This window comes from Diaphorina citri, unplaced genomic scaffold, assembly GCF_000475195.1.
Source record: "Diaphorina citri unplaced genomic scaffold, Diaci psyllid genome assembly version 1.1 scaffold515, whole genome shotgun sequence".
Lineage (NCBI taxonomy): Eukaryota > Metazoa > Arthropoda > Insecta > Hemiptera > Psyllidae > Diaphorina > Diaphorina citri.
In genome coordinates this window covers 9,585-31,031 of record NW_007377949.1, presented here as the reverse complement: position 1 = coordinate 31,031, position 21,447 = coordinate 9,585, and the positions used below count along the sequence as shown (strand labels likewise).

General features: G+C 37.4%; 4 protein-coding genes and 1 long non-coding RNA gene across 5 annotated transcripts in view; all 5 read right to left on the bottom strand.

Moving 5' to 3' along the window:
* The window catches only part of LOC103509626 (neuroblastoma-amplified sequence-like), a 16,583-nt gene extending 7,762 nt beyond the window's left edge, over positions 1-8,821 (bottom strand). Inside the window, exons 1-12 of the mRNA XM_026823913.1 lie at positions 8,536-8,821; positions 7,342-8,446; positions 7,014-7,139; positions 6,278-6,419; positions 5,903-6,060; positions 5,238-5,491; positions 4,556-4,952; positions 3,849-4,058; positions 3,462-3,813; positions 2,791-3,102; positions 976-1,258; positions 80-368 (exon numbers count right to left, since the gene is read on the bottom strand). Coding sequence (XP_026679714.1) covers positions 80-368; positions 976-1,258; positions 2,791-3,102; positions 3,462-3,813; positions 3,849-4,058; positions 4,556-4,952; positions 5,238-5,491; positions 5,903-6,060; positions 6,278-6,419; positions 7,014-7,139; positions 7,342-8,446; positions 8,536-8,816 — 3,909 coding nt within the window. The 5' untranslated portion in view covers positions 8,817-8,821. The remainder of the gene's footprint in view (positions 1-79; positions 369-975; positions 1,259-2,790; positions 3,103-3,461; positions 3,814-3,848; positions 4,059-4,555; positions 4,953-5,237; positions 5,492-5,902; positions 6,061-6,277; positions 6,420-7,013; positions 7,140-7,341; positions 8,447-8,535) is intronic.
* Positions 8,822-9,569: 748 nt separating this feature from the next.
* LOC113467638 lies at positions 9,570-10,346 on the bottom strand. The gene is made up of 2 exons (XR_003391640.1): positions 10,146-10,346; positions 9,570-9,967 (listed from the first exon to the last, which is right to left on the bottom strand). It is a non-coding gene; the product is annotated as an uncharacterized LOC113467638 (long non-coding RNA).
* Positions 10,347-10,397: 51 nt separating this feature from the next.
* On the bottom strand, positions 10,398-15,658 carry LOC103509623 (transforming acidic coiled-coil-containing protein 3; the record flags this gene model as incomplete). The annotated part of the gene is made up of 5 exons (XM_017444246.2): positions 10,398-11,194; positions 11,552-11,959; positions 12,445-12,589; positions 12,802-12,874; positions 13,205-15,658. Coding segments are annotated over 5 exons (3,420 nt in total), but the record flags the coding sequence as incomplete, so codon positions are not given.
* A 168-nt stretch (positions 15,659-15,826) lies between these two features.
* On the bottom strand, positions 15,827-17,672 carry LOC113467636 (uncharacterized abhydrolase domain-containing protein DDB_G0269086-like). The gene is made up of 2 exons (XM_026823912.1): positions 17,660-17,672; positions 15,827-17,187 (listed from the first exon to the last, which is right to left on the bottom strand). The coding sequence occupies exons 1-2, from the start codon at positions 17,670-17,672 to the stop codon at positions 15,827-15,829; spliced, it is 1,374 nt and encodes a 457-aa protein (XP_026679713.1).
* A 2,156-nt stretch (positions 17,673-19,828) lies between these two features.
* Positions 19,829-21,447, bottom strand: part of LOC108252440 — a 3,667-nt gene continuing 2,048 nt past the window's right edge. Inside the window, exons 3-5 of the mRNA XM_026823911.1 lie at positions 20,402-20,439; positions 20,136-20,185; positions 19,829-19,905 (exon numbers count right to left, since the gene is read on the bottom strand). Coding sequence (XP_026679712.1) covers positions 19,829-19,905; positions 20,136-20,185; positions 20,402-20,439 — 165 coding nt within the window. The remainder of the gene's footprint in view (positions 19,906-20,135; positions 20,186-20,401; positions 20,440-21,447) is intronic.

Sequence of the window (21,447 nt, the reverse complement as noted above, 5' to 3'; positions counted from 1 at the left end):
TTTTATAAAAAAAAAAAAAAAAAAAAAAAAAAATGAAGTGGTAAAGCTAAAGGTTTCCAAGTTCTTTGTGCTCGATTCAAATGACATTTTGGACCGACTTGAAATGTTTTCCTGTCACATAATTCCCCGAAAACATTAATCTCTTAATGCCATCCCAATAGCTAATAACTGACGTACCAAGTGCATAGCAGCCCTTCCACCCTCGCCGCTCCTCTCTCTTCACAATGGTCAAACATTTCTCCACGGCAAACTTGATATCATTCTGTTGTAGTGCAGTCTCCACTGCTTTACATAGCACGGTGATCTCTCGCTCAGATGGGTCGAATATAGCGAGGTAATCGCACAACTCACGCAGTTGATTGACTCGCCTGTAAACAAAATATTCAATTATAATATTGACAAGTTCAGTGAGTAGACCTCACTAAAAGAAGGCTCAATAGGGCTCCAAAAACGAATCCACAAAATTTTAATTTAATTATTTTCCCGCAGCTCTGAATTCAACCCCACCCCAAGTTCATAATGAGCTTAAATATGGATAAAGAGTACAGATGAGATATTAAGGCTGTGAGTGTTACCGAAGAAAATGTGGAAAGATTGTGTGAACCAAGACTTGAGTGAGCAGACTTTATCAGGATATGAGGTACACAACAGGGCTGCCTGGAAGGGACTGACAAGAAACGCCGACCCTATTTAAAGAGGAAAAGGCAAGAATAACTGATCGCTATTACCTCACGATGGATGCGTCTATGTCGAGGCTCAATCACTTGGAGCATCTTCACAAGGAAGAACTTCAACCAAAGGCCATATCAACCCAAAAAAATCACTTTTTTGACATCGGGGGATCCCAAAACGGATATTTCCAACCATTTCCCGATTTTGAAAATTTGGACCGATTGCAATACTTTCATTACTAGTATAGCTCCGCTATACTGTAGTAATAGAAAGTAAAAATTGCTACAACAAAATGGCTATTACCTGTATGCCCGAGCTTGCCTCAGACATTTGTCCAGCAGGTTCGCTTTGTTCTCAAACATTCGAATCCCAAGGGGAACCAACTTCACATTGAACTCATGCAGAACATGCATGGCTAGAATGAGATTAATCTCAGCTTGGATGTCTTCAGTTTTGTCTTTGATAAGTTTGAGACATATCCTCGCCAGAGTGAGGTTGTCGTCTTTGACATTGATGGATACGTTGATATACTTGCGACCCGCTTCCAGCACGAAGCTCAGACTGTCTTCATAACTGAGGAGTTTATCTGGGGGGGAAGAATAAATTGTAAAGCGCACTGTAAATAGGACCTCCAATTTAAAACTAAAAAGTCTGTTGTTAATATAAAGGACGAAAACAATGTTCCTTATGATGGACACCCTATTTATTAATAGAGCTGCTGGTTCTTAAGGCGTGTCCACACATAGTCGACTGGCGTTCGATCGACATCGACTGAACCATCCACACTGCCTCGATAACATAGGCCGGTCGACACAGCTTTAGAAGCTAAAAAAAACTCGTTGAATTTACCTCTGTCCCGTGCACTCGTTGATATAATGCTCTCACAATGTTGTATAGCATAGATGTTCTTGCTTAGGAGAAGCCCATGTACGTATTTCCTATAGACATCCTGCACGGGTACACATTGAAACAGTCTGGCTTGGAGTAATCTCAAATCCTCGAGTAGATTGTGAACAAACTGGATGTTGAATGGACTCATGTTGGTTTCTATGGAGGCCACTACTTTGTTGAGAATCTCGTTGGCTGTGTCTGGGTTGGTTCAAAATTACAGCGCCACAGGCGAAATTTTTTCGAGAAAATATGAGTTGCCCCTTCAAGGTTGCATACTTTTTTATGGACCGAAAATTCTTTTTTTTAGGCTTTGAAAAATTCCCTGACTTTTTCGATTTTTGTCAATTTTGTGAGAAATTTCCTGGCAATTCCCGGTTTTCCAGTCTGGTAGACACCCTGATTTAGGCTCTAGGTACCTCAAAACGTGTTTTGGCACTAAAATCTGACCATCGAAAATTTGACCCGATTACATTACTTTCCTTCCTATAGGATAAGGAAAGTAAAAAAGACCTAACCCTTCTTGAAAACACCCCGTTCAATTTTTACTTCGCGTTTGAATGAAAAGGCTGGCCTTGTTTCGCCAGCAACATAATAGCATTGGGGTGATAAGAGATTCGGTCAATAAATGGTACATTGAGGACCGAATCCACTGTGAAAAGACAGGTAAAAAACAACAATATTGATCAATTGGGCCCCTCTGAAGTACCTCGACATTTCCTACAATGCTTTTAGGCACATGGCTTCAAAACTATCAAACTCAAACTGTCGAGAACAAATGAAATTTTTTAAGAATCCATCTTTTGAATGATACTCACAAGCAAGGATAGCATCCATATGTTTGAGTCTGCCCAACATCTCCACGCTCACATCCAGATTCGTGACCAAGGCTAGCGTCTGATTTATCCTCTCATACTGCTCGGGCTCATTATTTCTACACGCCAACACACTAGCTATCACCACACTACTCAGATTGTTAGCATCCTCACACAGAAGTCGCCAGTTGAAGCGCTTCGTGAACAGATACAGAGTTCCTTATGATGGACACCCTATTTATTAATAGAGCTGGTGGTTCTTAAGGCGTGTCCACACATAGTCGACTGGCGTTCGATCAACATCGACTGAACCATCCACACTGCCTCGATAACATAGATTCACCCCGTTGATCAACGGCCGGTCGACTATGTGTGGACACACCTTTAGAAGCTAAAAAAAACTCGTTGGATTTACCTCTGTCCTGTGCACTTGTTGATATAATGCTCTCACAATGTTGAATGGCATAGATGTTCTTGCTTAGGAGAAGCCCATGTACGTATTTCCTATAGACATCCTGCACGGGTACACATTGAAACAGTCTGGCTTGGAGTAATCTCAAATCCTCGAGTAGATTGTGAACAAATTGGATGTTGAATGGACTCATGTTGGTTTCAATGGAGGCCACTACTTTGTTGAGAATCTCGTTGGCTGTGTCTGGGTTAGTACGGTTCTTGTACACAAACTCCCAGGTGTGATCGATGTTGTATCGTTGTAATATGTTGCTGCCTGGAAGATTAAATAAAACATGTTTAGGGATTTGTAAAAAAAGGGGGGGAAAGAAGGAGAAGAACGAGGAGGAGGGGAAGTAAGAGGAGGAGGAGGAGGAGAAGGAAAATAAGAACCGGGCTATTTATTCCCCAAATCTTTGTCTATTTTAAACAATTTTGAACGGAGTACATTAGACCTGAAATTTTATTTCAGATCAATTAGAAAAAAAAAACCAACAATATTGATCAACTGGGCCCCTCTAAAGTACCTCGACATTTCCTACAATGCTTTTAGGCACATGGCTTCAAAACTATCAAACTCAAACTGTCGAGAACAAATGAAATTTTTTAAGAATCCATCTTTTGAATGATACTCACAAGCAAGGATAGCATCCATATGTTTGAGTCTGCCCAACATCTCCACGCTCACATCCAGATTCGTGACCAAGGCTAGCGTCTGATTTATCCTCTCATACTGCTCGGGCTCATTATTTCTACACGCCAACACACTAGCTATCACCACACTACTCAGATCGTTAGCATCCTCACACAGGAGTCGCCAGTTGAAGCGCTTCGTGAACAGATACAGGTATACAATGCTATCTACCGAGAGTTGCTTGAAGTAGTTGAGTACGAGAGATTTCTTGAAGTCTCGCCCGTGTAGATGGGCCATACGCTCGAGATAAGGTATGATCTTGTGCGTTAGGTCGGAGAGAAACACATGCTCTTTCTGAAATATGAAAGAAGGAATGCACTAGCTATCACCACACTACTCAGATCGTTAGCATCCTCACACAGGAGTCGCCAGTTGAAGCGCTTTGTGAACAGATACAGGTATACGATGCTATCTACCGAGAGTTGCTTGAAGTAGTTGAGTACGAGAGATTTCTTGAAGTCTCGCCCGTGTAGATGGGCCATGCGCTCGAGATAAGGTATGATCTTGTGCGTTAGGTCGGAGAGAAACGCATGCTCTTTCTGAAATATGAAAGAAGGAATCCAATCAAATCATGAATTATTTGTGGTGAAGCAATATCCTCTTCACAACTTTGTGCGTATCACAGTATTACAAGTATTTCATTTACTCAATCATCACGTTTATCATCGCTCGTTTCTTTGACCTGTAATTTCGTCACTGATCGCTACTCGAGTCAAGTAGCTATTGTCCTCAGATGCTGAGTGCACCCCGAACTCTCTAAGCACAAAGCCGAAAAAAACTTCGACACCAGGAAAGAGTATTTCATTTACTCAATCATCACGTTTATCATCGCTCGTTTCTTTGACCTGTAATTTCGTCACTGATCGCTACTCGATTCAAGTAGCTATTGTCCTCAGATGCTGAGTGCACCCCGAACTCTCTAAGCACAAAGCCAAAAAAACTTCGACACCAGGAAAGAGTTCATCCCCTTAATCACAAGGTACACCATTCGAGGTAAATTCTAATTATTTCTACTAGCATCAGAAAATTTCCTTACCTTGCTAGTCAACAGGATCATACGTTTGGCAGGCTCAATGTTCTGCAACTGTTCTAGCGTCATATAGGACAGTTCATCTTCGTAGGAGAACACAATCGATTCCAACGTCAACAAATCACAATGCAAAGCGTCCAGTCCGCCAATGTTCTTATCGAGTGCTATTTTCACCAACTCAATGCCTACTTCTACAAGACCACTTCGCTCCACTACAGCTTTGACTCGCTTCTCATACCAGTTCATGATGATCTCTTTGGTATACTCTAGGATAGGTGGTTCAGTGATATCTATATCTTCAATGTAGGAACCCCATTTCAGCTCGCACCAGTCTTTGTCACGCAGGTTTTTCTGTTCCCAAGTGTGCGGTGTCCCGTCACTACTGCACTCGGGAAGGAGGTCTCTGAAAAAGTAGAACAAGGACGATTTTAAAAACTTACAATGAACTAGGACTCCGTATGTGCAAGGAAACAAGATACAAGAAAAGACTTTGGGAATTTATTTTCAATGTATTGCATTCAACCAAACATCAAACTTTCCAACCAACAGTTTTAAAATGCACACCTGCTATATCCTTCACCCTATTAACATACATGGGTACTTTATAAGAGGTCAGTGTTTTTATTCAGTATTTTCTAGAGCGATATTTTGGAGAAAAAATCTAATGAATTGTGAATAAAAACCTTACTTGTAAACTTTAGGATCACAAATCTCCGGAAAGTTGTCGAGAAAATGCAGCCAATAGGGGAGAACCTGTTCTCCATGGAATGTGAGAATATATTCGACTGCCCTGGCATTTGACTCGCGGGCATACTCTATGGCAGATCGGACACCAGACTGAAGACGAAACTTGTCGTACTTGTCTTTCTCATAGGCTTCGTCCGCCACGCAAAAAAAAAAAAAAAAATGTGAGCAACCTCCGCGGCCTTCAGTGCAATAGTCCTAAACAAAATGGATGCGGTACACAAGGGACCAAGAAGAGACCACCTTAACATCCGTAGACGAGTGGTAGTTGCACGCCGGAGGTCCCAGGTTCGATTCCCGGCGGGGTCGAAACATTCGGTCCAGAAACTTTTTATAGTTTTGAATTTCGCCGAAAAATACATAGATTTGAACCATATTATCTCTTGACACCCAGTTTGTCAGTGACTAGACCACACGTCACACAGTCAACATTTGGGCGTGAATCGATGGAAATTAACACCACACAGTCTCCGCGTAGTCTTTTATGTTACGAGTATTCTATAAGTGAAGGCATTAAGGAGCGCAGTAGCGCTCCACCCCACCAAGTCAAAACAGTTTGGAAGCGCTACTAAGAGATATTTAGCATTCCCAGAAATGACAAAGGCTTACCTGGTACGTGAATAGCTTGTCTGATAGGTGCAAGAGTTGCTTCCTCATTTGAATCAATTCTATTTGTTCTGGCGTAAGCTTCGTGTTGGACAACTGATTCAGAGTGGTCTCAATGTTTTCTTTGCCGTCTGGTCCATCATAATCATTGGCTTCCATACCTAAGAAAATAATAATAATAATAATAATAATAATAATTTATAAGCAAACACACCAACAAATTGTGAGAACAACCAACCAACAAATTGTTCACGCATTTTACTAGAGAAAGACTTACAAACTGGAGGTCCCAGGTTCTATTTCCGGCAGAGTAGAAGTTTTTTTTTTCGACTTTTTGCTTGAAATACAGGGTGCTTAGATGCTTCAATTGAAACTTACTAAGTGAAGTATCCTGATTGATAACAGCATTGATATTCGTAGCTTGTAGTCCAAACTCAATCAACTCCTTGGCAGCTTTCAAAGATTCAGGAACTCTTTCACAGCATTCATGTAGAACCCATAGCCTCTTGGTGATTTTATTCTGGAAGGAAAATTGTTAAAACAAAAATTAGTAAATACCTATTTAGATAGTCTCTAAGAAAGGCGGAGGGGGGAGGTAATAAAGTCACCAGCAAAGTATTTGAGCTTGTTACAATGCAGCAACTCCTTGGCAGCTTTCAAAGATTCAGGAACTCTTTCACAGCATTCATGTAGAACCCATAGCCTCTTGGTGATTTTATTCTGGAAGAAAAATTGTTAAAACAAAAATTAGTAAATACCTATTTAGATAGTCTCTAAGAGAGGGGGAGGGGGGAGGTAATAAAGTCACCAGCAAAGTATTTGAGCTTATTACAATGCATAATTCAATAAAACGTACAATAGGTTACATTACATTGAAATGGGGGTCTTTTCTGACGAAATTCCTGAGTGCAGAGTCCAGTATGTAGGACTATTGCACCCTTGTACAATAGGTACTTATTACAATGAAATACAATACATACTTACTCAATAGGTTACATTACATTGAAATGGGGGTCTTTTCTGACGAAATTCCTGAGTGCAGAGTCCAGTATGTAGGACTATTGCACCCTTGTTCAATAGGTACTTATTACAATGAAATACAATACATACTTACTAGGTAGTTCTGTATACTATAGCTTGAGACAGGAGTGTACCTCCATTGTCTTTGATAAACCCTGTCTGCATCCATTCCATACGTTTTGGCCAGACTCAATGCTTCTTCATATTCTTCTTTATTGATCTGAAAATAAAATAAGTCAATTAACACAAACATGTTAAAAAAAAAAAAAAGAGCATTGTTGGACACTATGCCAAAACAGTATCTGAGTATGCTTGGAGGTAATAAAAGATACATGAGATGCTAGAACCTAACCCAAGGCGAAGAAAAAGCAAACATGGTAAGATTGGCAAAATAAATTTTATGATATTTGAGAATAACTTACCTTTCTTGTAAGTAATTCCTCAGGAGTTATACTTTGAACTGCTAGTAGTCTGTAGCTGGAATTGACAACTCGATTCTTTTTCTTCTTTGGTGCAGATCCCATATCAAACATTGACAAGCTTGCTGTCTTCAAAGCCAAGTACAATTTCCAAGCCAGGCCTCCTTCATAATGGAATTCTTCTAACACACTATCATCTTCCCCTCCCCTCTTGATAAATTCAAAGTTATGTTCAAGAGTGAGCAAACAATTTTCTTGCCTTGGTGAAGGCAATGTCACTACCCCTTCCAGTTGTTCTCCTTTGTCTCCCAGATAATTTACAAATGTGTCATAGTGATGAATGGTCAAATATTTATCATGAGAGCACACTGCAAGATGTTCCTCATCCCACCAGTTGATATCATATGGAGGATTGGCTAGCAAGTGTTTCTTAATAAAAATCAGGGCTGGTAAAGACCATATGCTGACCGAGCCACAGGTGTGTACACAGGCAAGCTTGGAACCTAGTGGGGATACTTTCATTCTGTAAATGTAGTTGTCTCTTGTCTTGCTGAATAGGCTGGTGATATATTTAAAATAGCTCACACTAGTATTGGGAATTTTATCTGGAATTGATAACTTGTAATAAGGATGGTCTGTTAGCATTCTCCATACACTGAGACCCATATTGCCACAGGTTGGATCTTGACCCGTATAGTTGACAGCATAGGAAATATAGAATACCTTATGAGCAGGGTGAAAGTTAATGTCTGTAACAGGATATGGAGCAGGAAACTGGAACCTGTGAAACTCTTGATATACATCAGATGCAACCTTGTAGCTCTTCAACAATCCTGATTTATACAATACAATCAACTCATATGAAGACTGGGTACTTTTAGTTCTAATGTCCATGAAAAACAAACTGATGGGTGTAGCATTGTCTTCTCTACATATTATGTTGAATATATTTACACCTCTAATATTGAATGCTGATATGTTGCCAGTGCTATAGCATACTGCAATCATATTGCTATCAGGACTCCATGCTATCTTTCGTAATTCTGGTGACACATCCTTGTCAACACTAATTTTACAAAATGGTGTAGCAAAGTTGTCTCGTGAGGACCTTATCTCTAGATATTTCGTAATTCTGGTGACACATCCTTGTCAACACTAATTTTACAAAACGGTGTAGCAAAGTTGTCTCGTGAGGACCTTATCTCTAGATTATTTTCCTGTAAGATAGCTATAAGTTTACCTTGATTGGCAATGGCAATTTTCCAATTAAACAGTTTATTCTGTATGCTTACTGTTTCATCTTCAGTTGTTTTGCTTGGGGACTTGAATGTGTTTGGTTTGTTAATCACAGGGAATGGATATTCTATTTTACTTGAAGAAAGACAACGTAGTAGTTCTGGCTCTTTTTTAAATAATAGCAAGACCAACATCTCATACAAAATCTTCTTCAATTTCTCATCACTATTTTCTCCTTCCATATTGAGGTCACTGAAATGAAGTTTGGAATGTGTTTGGTTTGTTAATCACAGGGAATGGATATTCTATTTTACTTGAAGAAAGACAACGTAGTAGTTCTGGCTCTTTTTTAAATAGTAGCAAGACCAACATCTCATACAAAATCTTCTTCAATTTCTCATCACTATTTTCTTCTTCCATGTTGAGGTCACTGAAATGAAGTTTGGATGGGAATGGGATTTGGATTTTGGATGTTACCTGTAAATTGAAAAACTATATACAAAAACACAAGCTTTTATACAAAAACACAAGAGCTTTTTTTTTTATCGTTTCTCTTTTTCCTGATAACCTAACTTCTTTAATAGAACCAATTTGAAAATTCCCGCACTGAAGATGTGTCCTAAAATTAGTTCCACAAACTGCCACTGCTACACAAGCGCTTTTTCCATACGTTGCCAAGTTTCTTGGGAGGTTTTTTGAGAAAGCGCTATGTTCACACACATGCTCATACAGGGTGCAGGGTGAACGTGGTCACTTTCAACCTGATACAGGGTAGGTTTTATCTTTTCCTCCCCCCCAATAAACCGATTCAAGTATCTAGATTCGAAAGATTTGACCATCTAAAATTCTAAATCTAAAACTTGAGCTTCACACAGCTGCTCAACTGTGGATTAGTTTAATCAATAGTGACTATGAAAATAGCTGTGAATCAAATATCAATAACATACCTAGCTTTCCCATAACACCTACCAGCTGGAAAAAAAGACATTCGAAAGTAAAAATTAAACAGAATTTCATTTATTACTTGAAAATAATTAATATGAATTTATTGTTATAAATTTCTTTAACATTCGAGTTTAATTCCAATAAAACCTAGGAGTATTATAACAAAAGCAGCTCAGTGTACAAAGTTAAACAATTTTCAATTTTCAAATTAAACAAGATTAGTCCAGAAAAAAAAAGCATAAAACAAGGGAAGCAAAATCCGCAAAAATTCAAGGCATTTCTTCGTTATGTACAAACATTAATTTGATCTCTTTTGATTAATTTATAAACAAAATCACCACAGAACAAAACTTTTCCTAATGTGATAAGAAGTATCCAAATAAATTTTTCTGGATAAAATATGAAAATACAATATATCAAGTGTTAAAATTTTCGTAATTATACCTACCTAATACTTTCTTCGTTATGTACAAACATTAATTTGATCTCTTTTGATTAATTTATAAACAAAATCACCACAGAACAAAACTTTTCCTAATGTGATAAAAAGTATCCAAATAAAATTTTCTGGATAAAATATGAAAATACAATATATCAAGTGTTAAAATTTTCGTAATTATACCTACCTAATAATTCAATTCTATACAAATAGACAACCGAGAATAATGCTAATAAATCAACAATAAATTTATATTACTGCATTTCAGTGGTCTACACTTTACTTAAACAATGACAGGATTAGGCGAAGAAAACAAATGAGTGTTAGAAAAAGAGTGAGAAAAATACCTGTTCAAAGAATACCTATTATTTAACTTGAAACAAAGTAAAATCTGTGCATTTCAGTGGTCTACACTTTACTTAAACAATGACAGGATTAGGCGAAGAAAACAAATGAGTGTTAGAAAAAGAGTGAGAAAAATATCTGTTCAAAGAATACGTATTATTTAACTTGAAACAAAGTAAAATCTAAAGCCTTTTAAATTCGAAAATTCCTTTACTAAGCCAGCTACACAAGTACTATGAAGTATTACACAACAATATCAAGGAATTGGAATACCTACTGTCGTCATTTTGAAGGGACTAAAAGAACAATTCAGAATGTTACAATTTCGCTACCCTCACCAAACGTAAATTAATCCTCTGACCCTTCAAAATACAACAGTACAATACTTAATAAGTACAATAGGGCCCCAAACATACAAGCCTTTCCTACGAACATTTTCTTCTCATTAGTATAAAATACAAAAGTACAACTGTACAGAAAATAAAAATTACACAAGGACAGGAACAAAGGAGGGAATCAACTACCTATATTCAGAATGCTCTACGCGAGCCTCACGCATGTGGCCCTACTTTGCTTATTAAGTCATCACAGATACTTGTCAACTCCGCGTTTTCTTCCGTCTTTCGCGCCAAACTTTCTTGCAGCGAAGTAATTTGCATTTCAGACTTCTTGAGCATTGCTTTCAGTTTGGTCGTCTCCATTTCGTAGGTTTTGTTTCTCAAGTCCAAATCCTGGTTGGCTTTCTCCAGCTGAGAAATGGCGTGCGTTTTGAGGGCGTCATATTTGTTCACTTGCTTTTTCAGTTCCTCTTCAAGTTCAGAATGGCGCGCTCTCAGATGATCTTCATTTGCTTTCATGCCTTCGATAATAACTTTCGATCTTTCATATTTCCTGAGGACAAAACAACAATGGTTCATTAGCACTAAATATGAATCAGTCTCTTTTTAGAAAGTCTACAACAAGTCATTACAAACTTTTGGTAAATGTAATCATCTAAATAAAACAGTAAAATACTATAAGTGAGGTTCGAGTTTATAACTCGACAGGATTGAAACCACCAACCCCCAGACTCGAAGTCTACCGCGCTAACCACTACACTACTACTTCTTCTTCTTAGCCTTTTCCTATTTAAACAGGATCGGCGTTTCTCGTCAGTCTCTTCCAAGCAGCCCTATTGTGTACCTCATGTCCTGATAAATTTTTCTCTACATTACTGAGGTTGAAAAAAAAAAGCCAGCAAATACTTACAAATGAACATCATTGAACGCGATCTCGCTGTTTCTCAAATGCAGCTGCACCTCCTCCTTCTCCTTCTCCAGCTCCTTCTTGTACTTCTCAAACTGTTTCTTATCGTTCTCCCTCTGATTGACACACTGCGTGATGGTATTCTCATAATCATTCAACATCTTCTGGTACGAAGCGTTCTCCTTTTTCAGCTTCTCAATGAGTTTATCCTTCTCATCAGAAGTACTATTCCTTTCAGGGGAGATAAGGTTAGCGGTGTGAGCGGTTCCTGATGGTGTACTGGTTGCACAGTTACCGTTCAGGGATTCGTTCTCTTTGATGCTCAAACTGTTGACGGATTCGTTAAGTTCGGATGTGCCCAGCAACTTGGCCGAGTCGTTCAGACTTTCCTCCTCCATGATGCTTTGAGTTCTGTGGAGACAGAAACGGGCAGAATTAGTCTCAGTAGATGATAAAATATTCCCTACAGCTCGCCATTGAGCAGCTTAAACCCATATTTACATTCTCTTTGAAAGATTACAAATTTGTTTGAAGACTTTGAAGCTATTCCATGTTTTATTCTTCTTTTGAAGAGGTTTGATAGGGGAAAATCTAACAGAGGAGGTCTTATCGTCCAGAAAGAGAGAATAGAAGAAAGCCAGCCGCTCCGAGAACAAACCCTATCTGTTTAGGGTAAAGTATTCTAAATGTATCAATGGCCTTAGAGAAATGGGGGCTCTTATAAAGTATTCTAATCTTATAAATGACCTTAAAGAAATGAGACACTTCATTATTGATGTTTCGTAGATTCGTATGAATTTAACCCATCCTTTGGGGCAGTTGCCCCTACACCTAAGCTTCAGAATGGGCTTTTTGTTTTGGTGTATGAAGTTAAGCTGTTATTAATGTTTACTTACGGAGGTGATTTGATGGACGGCTTCTGTCTTACAGGAGACTTGAGGAAGGGATCAAATTGGACGTATAGTGATTGTTTCCTCAGTTCACTTTCGGAAATGGGAGCTCTGTTCGCGAGAAAATCGAATGCTCCTGGATCCTTAAACCCTGGAATTCAGGGAAGAACAGTATTCTTTAGTGATCATAATCACTTTTGCTGTAATAATCATATTGAAAATCGGTACCCATTATTTTCTAGGTATGTATAACATAAATACAAAAGTTGAAATCAGGGTTTACCTTAACCGTTGCTGAGGTAAGTGACGTCAAACCCTAAATGGAATGGACCCCAATCGAAAAAAAAAAAATGTCATACTTACACTCGTCACCAGTTTGGAAATCTTCTTTTGAAAGTTCAGCAGTATTGGGACCGGCTTCACTTTTGTTCAAGTTCTGAAATCAACAACATTCATAATAATTAATTGAGACGTTTTAAAATGACACAAGATTTTTTTTTTTTTTTTAATCCCAATCAGGCACTTTCGCCCTTTGGCACGTTGTTTGCGGTGCAGTTCTCATTAGATTATCTTGAAATAAGCATTTAAAGTTTCAAACTGTTGTCACACTGGGACTTTTTAGTTTTAGCTGACACTATTCATTAGGTACATTCTTCTTCTTCCTAGCCTTTTCCTACTTAAATAAGGTCGGCGTTTCTTGTCAGTCTCTTCCAAGCATTAAAAAAAGGTACATTAAAATTAAATAAAGGAATAGGTCTTTGCTCACCTCATCTTCCATCAAGTTGACCGGTATTTCATTCTCCAGTAGATCCCTGTCACTATGGCCAGACAGGTTGACCACTTCCTTAGTATCCTCAGCAAGTTCCTTCTCTTCCTTCAGGCGTTCACTGAGTCTCTTCTCTTCACTGATCAATTGAGATTCTGCCAATTCAAATTCTCCCAGGGAATCGTTGTGAGGATTGAAAGGTTCCTTGGGGAGTGATTTCTTCCTGTGAATTGTGTTTTGTGTTACTTGTTGAGCAAATGAATTGAAGTCTACAGAATGGATTTCCGCAATTTCAACTGCTTCGTTGGCGGATTGATTTGTTATTTCCGGAACTTCAACTGCTTCGTTGGCGGATTGGTTTGGTATTTCCGCAACATCAACTGTTTCCTTGGCAGATTGGTTTGGTATTTCCGCAACTTCAACTGTTTCCTTGGCAGATTGGTTTGGTATTTCCGCAACTTCAACTGTTTCCTTGGCAGATTGGTTTGGTATTTCCGCAACTTCAACTGTTTCCTTGGCAGATTGGTTTGGTATTTCCGCAACTTCAACTGTTTCCTTGGCAGATTGGTTTGGTATTTCCGCAACTTCAACTGTTTCCTTGGCAGATTGGTTTGGTATTTCCGCAACTTCAACTGTTTCCTTGGCAGATTGGTTTGGTATTTCCGCAACTTCAACTGTTTCCTTGGCAGATTGGTTTGGTATTTCCGCAACTTCAACTGTTTCCTTGGCAGATTGGTTTGGTATTTCCGCAACTTCAACTGTTTCCTTGGCAGATTGGTTTGGTATTTCCGCAACTTCAACTGTTTCCTTGGCAGATTGGTTTGGTATTTCCGCAACTTCAACTGTTTCCTTGGCGGATTGGTTTGGTATTTCCGCAACTTTAACTGCTTCGTTGGTTACTTCTTTGGCAGCTGTAGGATCAACAGGAATCGGTTCTGGCTCAACAGCTAGGTTTTTAATCTCGGGCTCGAGATTAGTATTTACCGTTTCCTTAGTGATCGCGGTTGATTTTACCAGTTCACTAACGTTCTCTTGACTTTCAGAATAGTTTTCTGCCTTTTGCGCTACTGATTCAATCTCACTAATGGAATTGGTTTTAACTGTAATCGAAGTTTGTTTCTCAGGATTCTCGGACTCGGTTACTTTTTCATTGTCAGATTTCTCTTGTACAGTGATTTCACTATCGAGTTTTGTGTTGATATCAGTTTTTGGTTCAGCAACAACTTCCTTGTCAGCACTTTTATTTTCAGGTTCCACTGAATTGGTAGTTTTTAGATCAGTAATAACTTCGTTATCAGCACTTTTGACTTCAGCAACAACTTTGTTGGTAGTTTTTAGTTCAGCAACAACTTCGTTATCAGCACTTTTAATTTCGGAATCAACTGTATTATTAGTTTTTGGTTCAGCAACAACTTCTTTATCAACACTTTTGATTTCGGGATCAACTGTATTATTATTTTTTGGTTCAGCAACAACTTCTTTATCAGCACTTTTGATGTCAGGATCAACTGTATTGGTAGTTTCTGGTGCAGCAACAACTTCGTTATCAGCACTTTTGATTTCAGGATCAGCTGTATTGGTAGTTTTTAGATCAGTAATAAGCTCGTTATCAGCACTTTTGATTTCAGGTTCAATTGTGTTGGTGGTTTCTGGTGCAGCAACAACTTCGCTAACAGCACTTTTGATTTCAGGATCAACTGTATTGGTAGTTTTTAATTCAGTGATATCTTCTTTATCAACACTTTCGATTTCAGGATCCACAGTAATCGCAGTTTTTGGTTCAGCAACAACTTCCTTATCAGCACTTTTGATTTCAGATTCAAAGGTCTTGTTCAGTTCTGTTTCATTGATTGCTTTTGTTTCAGTAGCAACCTTTTCTTCAACTTTTGGATCGGCTACTAAAACCTCATCAGCACTATTTTCAGTCAATTGATTTTGTACGTTCACACTACTCTCAGAGCTATGTTCTTCAAAATTGGTTTGTTTTTCGGCTTTGCTATACTCTTCTAACTTTTCGTTTTCAACATTCAGCACAATAGAACATTCATCAATTTGTGGGGTTTGATTTACAGTCTCAGGCAACACAACTATGTCACTGTCAGATGCTTTATTGGAATCTTCAGCAAGTTCTTTCACTACAGACACAGAAGAAGCTTCTTTCGATTCAACTTTTTCGGTTAAAACTGGCTCAGTTTCCACAGCTTCCTCTTTTGATTGTTCAACTACCACCGAATCGGTTTGTTTCAAACTTAAATTCAAGGGAGATTCAGCACTGCTATTGTTTTCTGTAAAATCCTCTAATGGTTCCTTCTCAACAATTACAATTTCTTCTTTTGTAGAGGTTTCAACAATTACTTCACTGGTTGTCTCAGATGAGTTAGACTTGTCTACCTGTTGTATAAAACTCTGGTTTTGTTGAGGGACAGGCTCAGATTCTTCAACAACTAGATTTCGATATCAGTTTTTGGTTCAGCAACAACTTCCTTGTCAGCACTTTTATTTTCAGGTTCAACTGAATTGGTAGTTTTTAGATCAGTAATACCTTCGTTATCAGCACTTTTGACTTCAGCAACAACTTTGTTGGTAGTTTTTAGTTCAGCAACAACTTCGTTATCAGCACTTTTAAATCGGTTCTGGCTCAACAGCTAGGTTTTTAATCTCGGGCTCGAGATTAGTATTTACCGTTTCCTTAGTGATCGCGGTTGATTTTACCAGTTCACTAACGTTCTCTTGACTTTCAGAATAGTTTTCTGCCTTTTGCGCTACTGATTCAATCTCACTAATGGAATTGGTTTTAACTGTAATCGAAGTTTGTTTCTCAGGATTCTCGGACTCGGTTACTTTTTCATTGTCAGATTTCTCTTGTACAGTGATTTCACTATCGAGTTTTGTGTTGATATCAGTTTTTGGTTCAGCAACAACTTCCTTGTCAGCACTTTTATTTTCAGGTTCCACTGAATTGGTAGTTTTTAGATCAGTAATAACTTCGTTATCAGCACTTTTGACTTCAGCAACAACTTTGTTGGTAGTTTTTAGTTCAGCAACAACTTCGTTATCAGCACTTTTAATTTCGGAATCAACTGTATTATTAGTTTTTGGTTCAGCAACAACTTCTTTATCAACACTTTTGATTTCGGGATCAACTGTATTATTATTTTTTGGTTCAGCAACAACTTCTTTATCAGCACTTTTGATGTCAGGATCAACTGTATTGGTAGTTTCTGGTGCAGCAACAACTTCGTTATCAGCACTTTTGATTTCAGGATCAGCTGTATTGGTAGTTTTTAGATCAGTAATAAGCTCGTTATCAGCACTTTTGATTTCAGGTTCAATTGTGTTGGTGGTTTCTGGTGCAGCAACAACTTCGCTAACAGCACTTTTGATTTCAGGATCAACTGTATTGGTAGTTTTTAATTCAGTGATATCTTCTTTATCAACACTTTCGATTTCAGGATCCACAGTAATCGCAGTTTTTGGTTCAGCAACAACTTCCTTATCAGCACTTTTGATTTCAGATTCAAAGGTCTTGTTCAGTTCTGTTTCATTGATTGCTTTTGTTTCAGTAGCAACCTTTTCTTCAACTTTTGGATCGGCTACTAAAACCTCATCAGCACTATTTTCAGTCAATTGATTTTGTACGTTCACACTACTCTCAGAGCTATGTTCTTCAAAATTGGTTTGTTTTTCGGCTTTGCTATACTCTTCTAACTTTTCGTTTTCAACATTCAGCACAATAGAACATTCATCAATTTGTGGGGTTTGATTTACAGTCTCAGGCAACACAACTATGTCACTGTCAGATGCTTTATTGGAATCTTCAGCAAGTTCTTTCACTACAGACACAGAAGAAGCTTCTTTCGATTCAACTTTTTCGGTTAAAACTGGCTCAGTTTCCACAGCTTCCTCTTTTGATTGTTCAACTACCACCGAATCGGTTTGTTTCAAACTTAAATTCAAGGGAGATTCAGCACTGCTATTGTTTTCTGTAAAATCCTCTAATGGTTCCTTCTCAACAATTACAATTTCTTCTTTTGTAGAGTAAAATTGTCTTTACAGATATGGAAAGACGGTTGTGTTTAACTTGCTTCTAACAAATACAGTCACGACTGTCAGGAAAAGCTATTGCTCATTACAACTGCCCTAGTTAATAATATTCAGTCATTGGTCTCGACGCAAACAAATTTTATTTTAAGAAGGGAGTGGTCCACCTATTTCCATTCAAAGTAGGTACCTACTGTAAAAAAATCAATTCGGTAAGGACCTTCTCAAGTTACGAGTAGAACCTCGAAATCTTTACTTACAGACCTAGGTATGTAAAATACAATAGGCGGTAGCACTCCTGTGCATAAGAAGGTACGGCTACTTAGGTAGTCTTCTCTGAATAATTAGTTTTATTTATATTTACTCCCCAGATATCTACAAATAAACTGAACATATTTACAAAAGACATTCCACCTAAATTGCACATGTGGTTATCACACGTTAATTATTTTGACAAATACAAAATAGTTTCCACCAGGAACGTAATAACTAAAAACCTTCACTTTTGGAGTCATCCCAAATTTTCTGTCGTGCTGCGAAACGTAGTTTTTTACCAGAAGAATTTTCATTGTGTTCGAGCACAATATTATGACTAAAACTGAAACGTGAAATTTCATGTAAGTACAGTAAAATCTGCCAAAATTGCGCTTTATGTTTAGAAGAAAGAAACGAATAACCACGGTTGATATATTCGTAGCACACTCTTAGATTTAGGGCTGCGGTTCTACTGGGTAAGACTTAAAAAACATTACTTTTAGTTTTACCAAGTCTTAAGTAAGTATCATTCATCGTACGAAAAAAAAAAATAATAATAATAATAAATAAAAAAATACAGAAGCAAACATAGACTACTGCATTTGATTCGATTATGCGAAGAAGTTTAAAAAATTTTCACGAGAAATCTGATCCATTGGACATCCGTACCTACAAAATGTTGCATCACTTAATTGAAATGATTTATCCTTTTATGACAAAAGATACCTCTAAGTGAAATAATGGTCACCCCACAAACACGTACAATGTCATATATATTTTTTAAATTGAATGTCTTGTAACAAGACTGAGGAGTAGTAATGAGATTAGGTAGGTATGTATCTAGGTAAGGTGTGGGGATCTTCAGATAGCATTACATAAGGAAAATTGTGTCCAGGAACCCAAGAAGAACTGCCAGATCGATCTCTAGATATGTTCGATCAGTGAATGAAATCGGGTTTGAATTTCTTTTGAAAATATTCGATATGCATGAAAACTGGTTTCTTTGTTCTTATCTACACACGTAATTTTATTTTCCTTTCGTCCGGATAAGCTTGAGTGAACATCACAAGAGAAATTGAGATTGTGAAGTTTGATTTGAGAGATAGCAGAAAGAATATTGTTCCTAAAATATTTAAGACCCATTATAATGCTGAAAAAAAGTTGTTGGTTTACTACTAGGGTAGAAAGTTTATGGACTGCTGTGGTAAAGGGACTAGTCCCACTCGAGGTGAAAAAATACCAAATTTTCTCTAGTAAGAGGAGCTGCAGGGGATTTCAAATTTCCAATGGGGAACTAGTGATAAACACTGTTAAAATCAAATACATAGGTTGCGCTGATAAAAGAGCCATTATTTTCTATATAAAAAAAGTAGTTTTGGAAATCAGAACTTTCATGCAATGATTAGCTCACATGAAAGTCATGAAACTGCTGACAGAGTGAGAGGCCTTAGAAAAAAGTTTAAAAACCTAATACCTATAGCTACACATGGGATAAAAAAATTAATATAAACTTAAAAAAAGTGACTATTACTTTCCAGCTAAAACCTCCCCCCATTTCAAGCTTACCTCATCCGTTCGGCCTAAAATTTTGTTAAAAAATTCCATTTTGTATTGTTCTTGTCAGCTTTATCAGTCAACGGTAAACTCTTATCGTCAATAGATTTGAAATATCACAATCTAGGATCCAAGATAACAGAGATTTTTTTTTTAATTATTTTTATTGGTCTTTTACAACTTGTTCATTGGCACAAAGGAGCTATTTTAAGGAACTATAAAATAACTACTATTGTTGTTTTATTTTCAAAATATAAACTATTTTGAGTATGTAAAAATAATTTCGCCGATAAATAAACACCAGAAAACTACCACTTTGTCTGGACACGTTATTATGACGCGCTAACACTCACACATCATACAAGTGCCAGAATGCTCAGTACTAAGTCTTCACTATGAGTGCTTCCCAACGAATAGTGAACTGATTGTAAATTTCATTTCATTTCGAGATTGAACACAATGATGCGAAAGGAGAGGGGGTATTTATTCAGACAGGGAGAGAGAAAACCAGGAAGACGGTTGATATTAATGGAATATTCTTTTATCAATGCAGGCAACGGGCAAAAATGTTGCAAAATACTTGGACCGGGACCCCACACGTGGGTTCCCCCGTGATTGTGATAAGAGACGAGAAGGTTCGATAAAGGGCTCCTTCCTCCTACATCAGCAGGAGGGGGTAGAAATTTTCATCTTTTCAAAGATCTAAAACTTTAAACTGTGTCCACACATAGTCGAAGCCGTCGATCGATGTCAACTGAAACCGACAACATAGATTCACTTCGTCGATCGACGAATTAATTTCTTACTCAATTCTTGGGCTAGGCCAGAGAGATTTAAGCTGTTCTCAGTGTCTGGAACAGATCATAAATTAACAGCATATTTATAAATCTTTCATTATAATTTTGGGGGATATGATCATGTAATGAGCATCAAAATAAAAGGGGAATAATTGACCTAACGCTTAATTACAGGTATTTATCAACCCTCCCAGGAATCAAACCCAGACCGAGCTGAATAACGGTTCAATTACTACCATACCAAGGGTGGGGTGCTAATGAAAGGGGTAATTTTTCTCTCTTACCTTCCGCAGACACCTCAAGTTTATCAACATTCTCATGGACTGGATGACTCCTGAAACACAAATTAGTTATCGCCAATTTTAGTCGCAGATAAAATGTACTAAAAATTCAAACAGAGTCTAAATCGCATCGTTAAAATCACGTCTATTCGCAAGGGACATTTCAGGTCTCTTCAGTGCATTTCACTTGAACAATGTTTAAAGTTAACTACAATAATTACAAAACATGAAGCTTAAATAAAATAATATTATTTATGGGGAGTACTTACTTGAGAGATCTGTTGGTCTCGGTATCTAAAGTATTGTTCTGTAACAGAAAGAAAAGAGGGGGATGTTAACAAGGTCAATGACAAATAATCAGTAGGTACCCTTTAGCATAGACTTTTCCCCCCTTAACTTAGGAGGGTATCTTGGTAGTTCAAACTGAGAGGGCATACATAATATTGGTATGAATGATTTTCAAACATGACCTAAATTTATAATTTCATAAAAAAAACTACGTGAGTGAGTAAATAGTTAATAGACCGTAAACAAATTTACAACGCAAAAAATTTCAACAATAAAGAACTTTTTAGAAAAAAAAAAAAAAAAACGTACCATGTTTTTTGATCACTTTTTCACTGAATGTTGCAGTATTTTATTATTCATCTACTAAGACACGAAAAATTTCCCGTGACATTGAGAGCACGGGGGCCGCAGCAAAATGTAATAAAACCACCTGTCTATAAATCTGTGTTTTGAACGAGAGCCAATTCTTGGACATGTTGTCTGTGGACCGATATTCTTTGTCATGATGCATTGCATCTGGGCGAAATATCCATTATTTACATTTGGGATTTCTCTTAATTAGGTAATTTAATTAAAAGAGTGTCCACTAAACCGAATAATTTTATTACTTCCTAATATTCAAAATTTTAAAATTGTCTTCTTTGTCATGATGCATTGCATCTGGGCGAAATATCCATTATTTACATTTGGGATTTCTCTTAATTAGGTAATTTAATTAAAAGAGTTTACATTAAACCGAATTCGAATAATTTTATTACTTCCTAATATTCAAAATTTTCAAATTGTCTTTACCTATACATGGGATAAAAAATTAATATAAACTTTAAAAAAGTGACTATTACTTTCCAACTAAAACCTCCCCCCATTTCAAGCTTACCTCATCCGTTCGGCCTAAAATTTTGTTGAAAAATTCCATTTTGTATTGTTCTTGTCAGCTTTATCAGTCAACGGTAAATATTTATCTACTCTTATCGTCAATAGATTTGAAATATCACAATCTAGGATCCAAGATAACAGAGATTTTTTT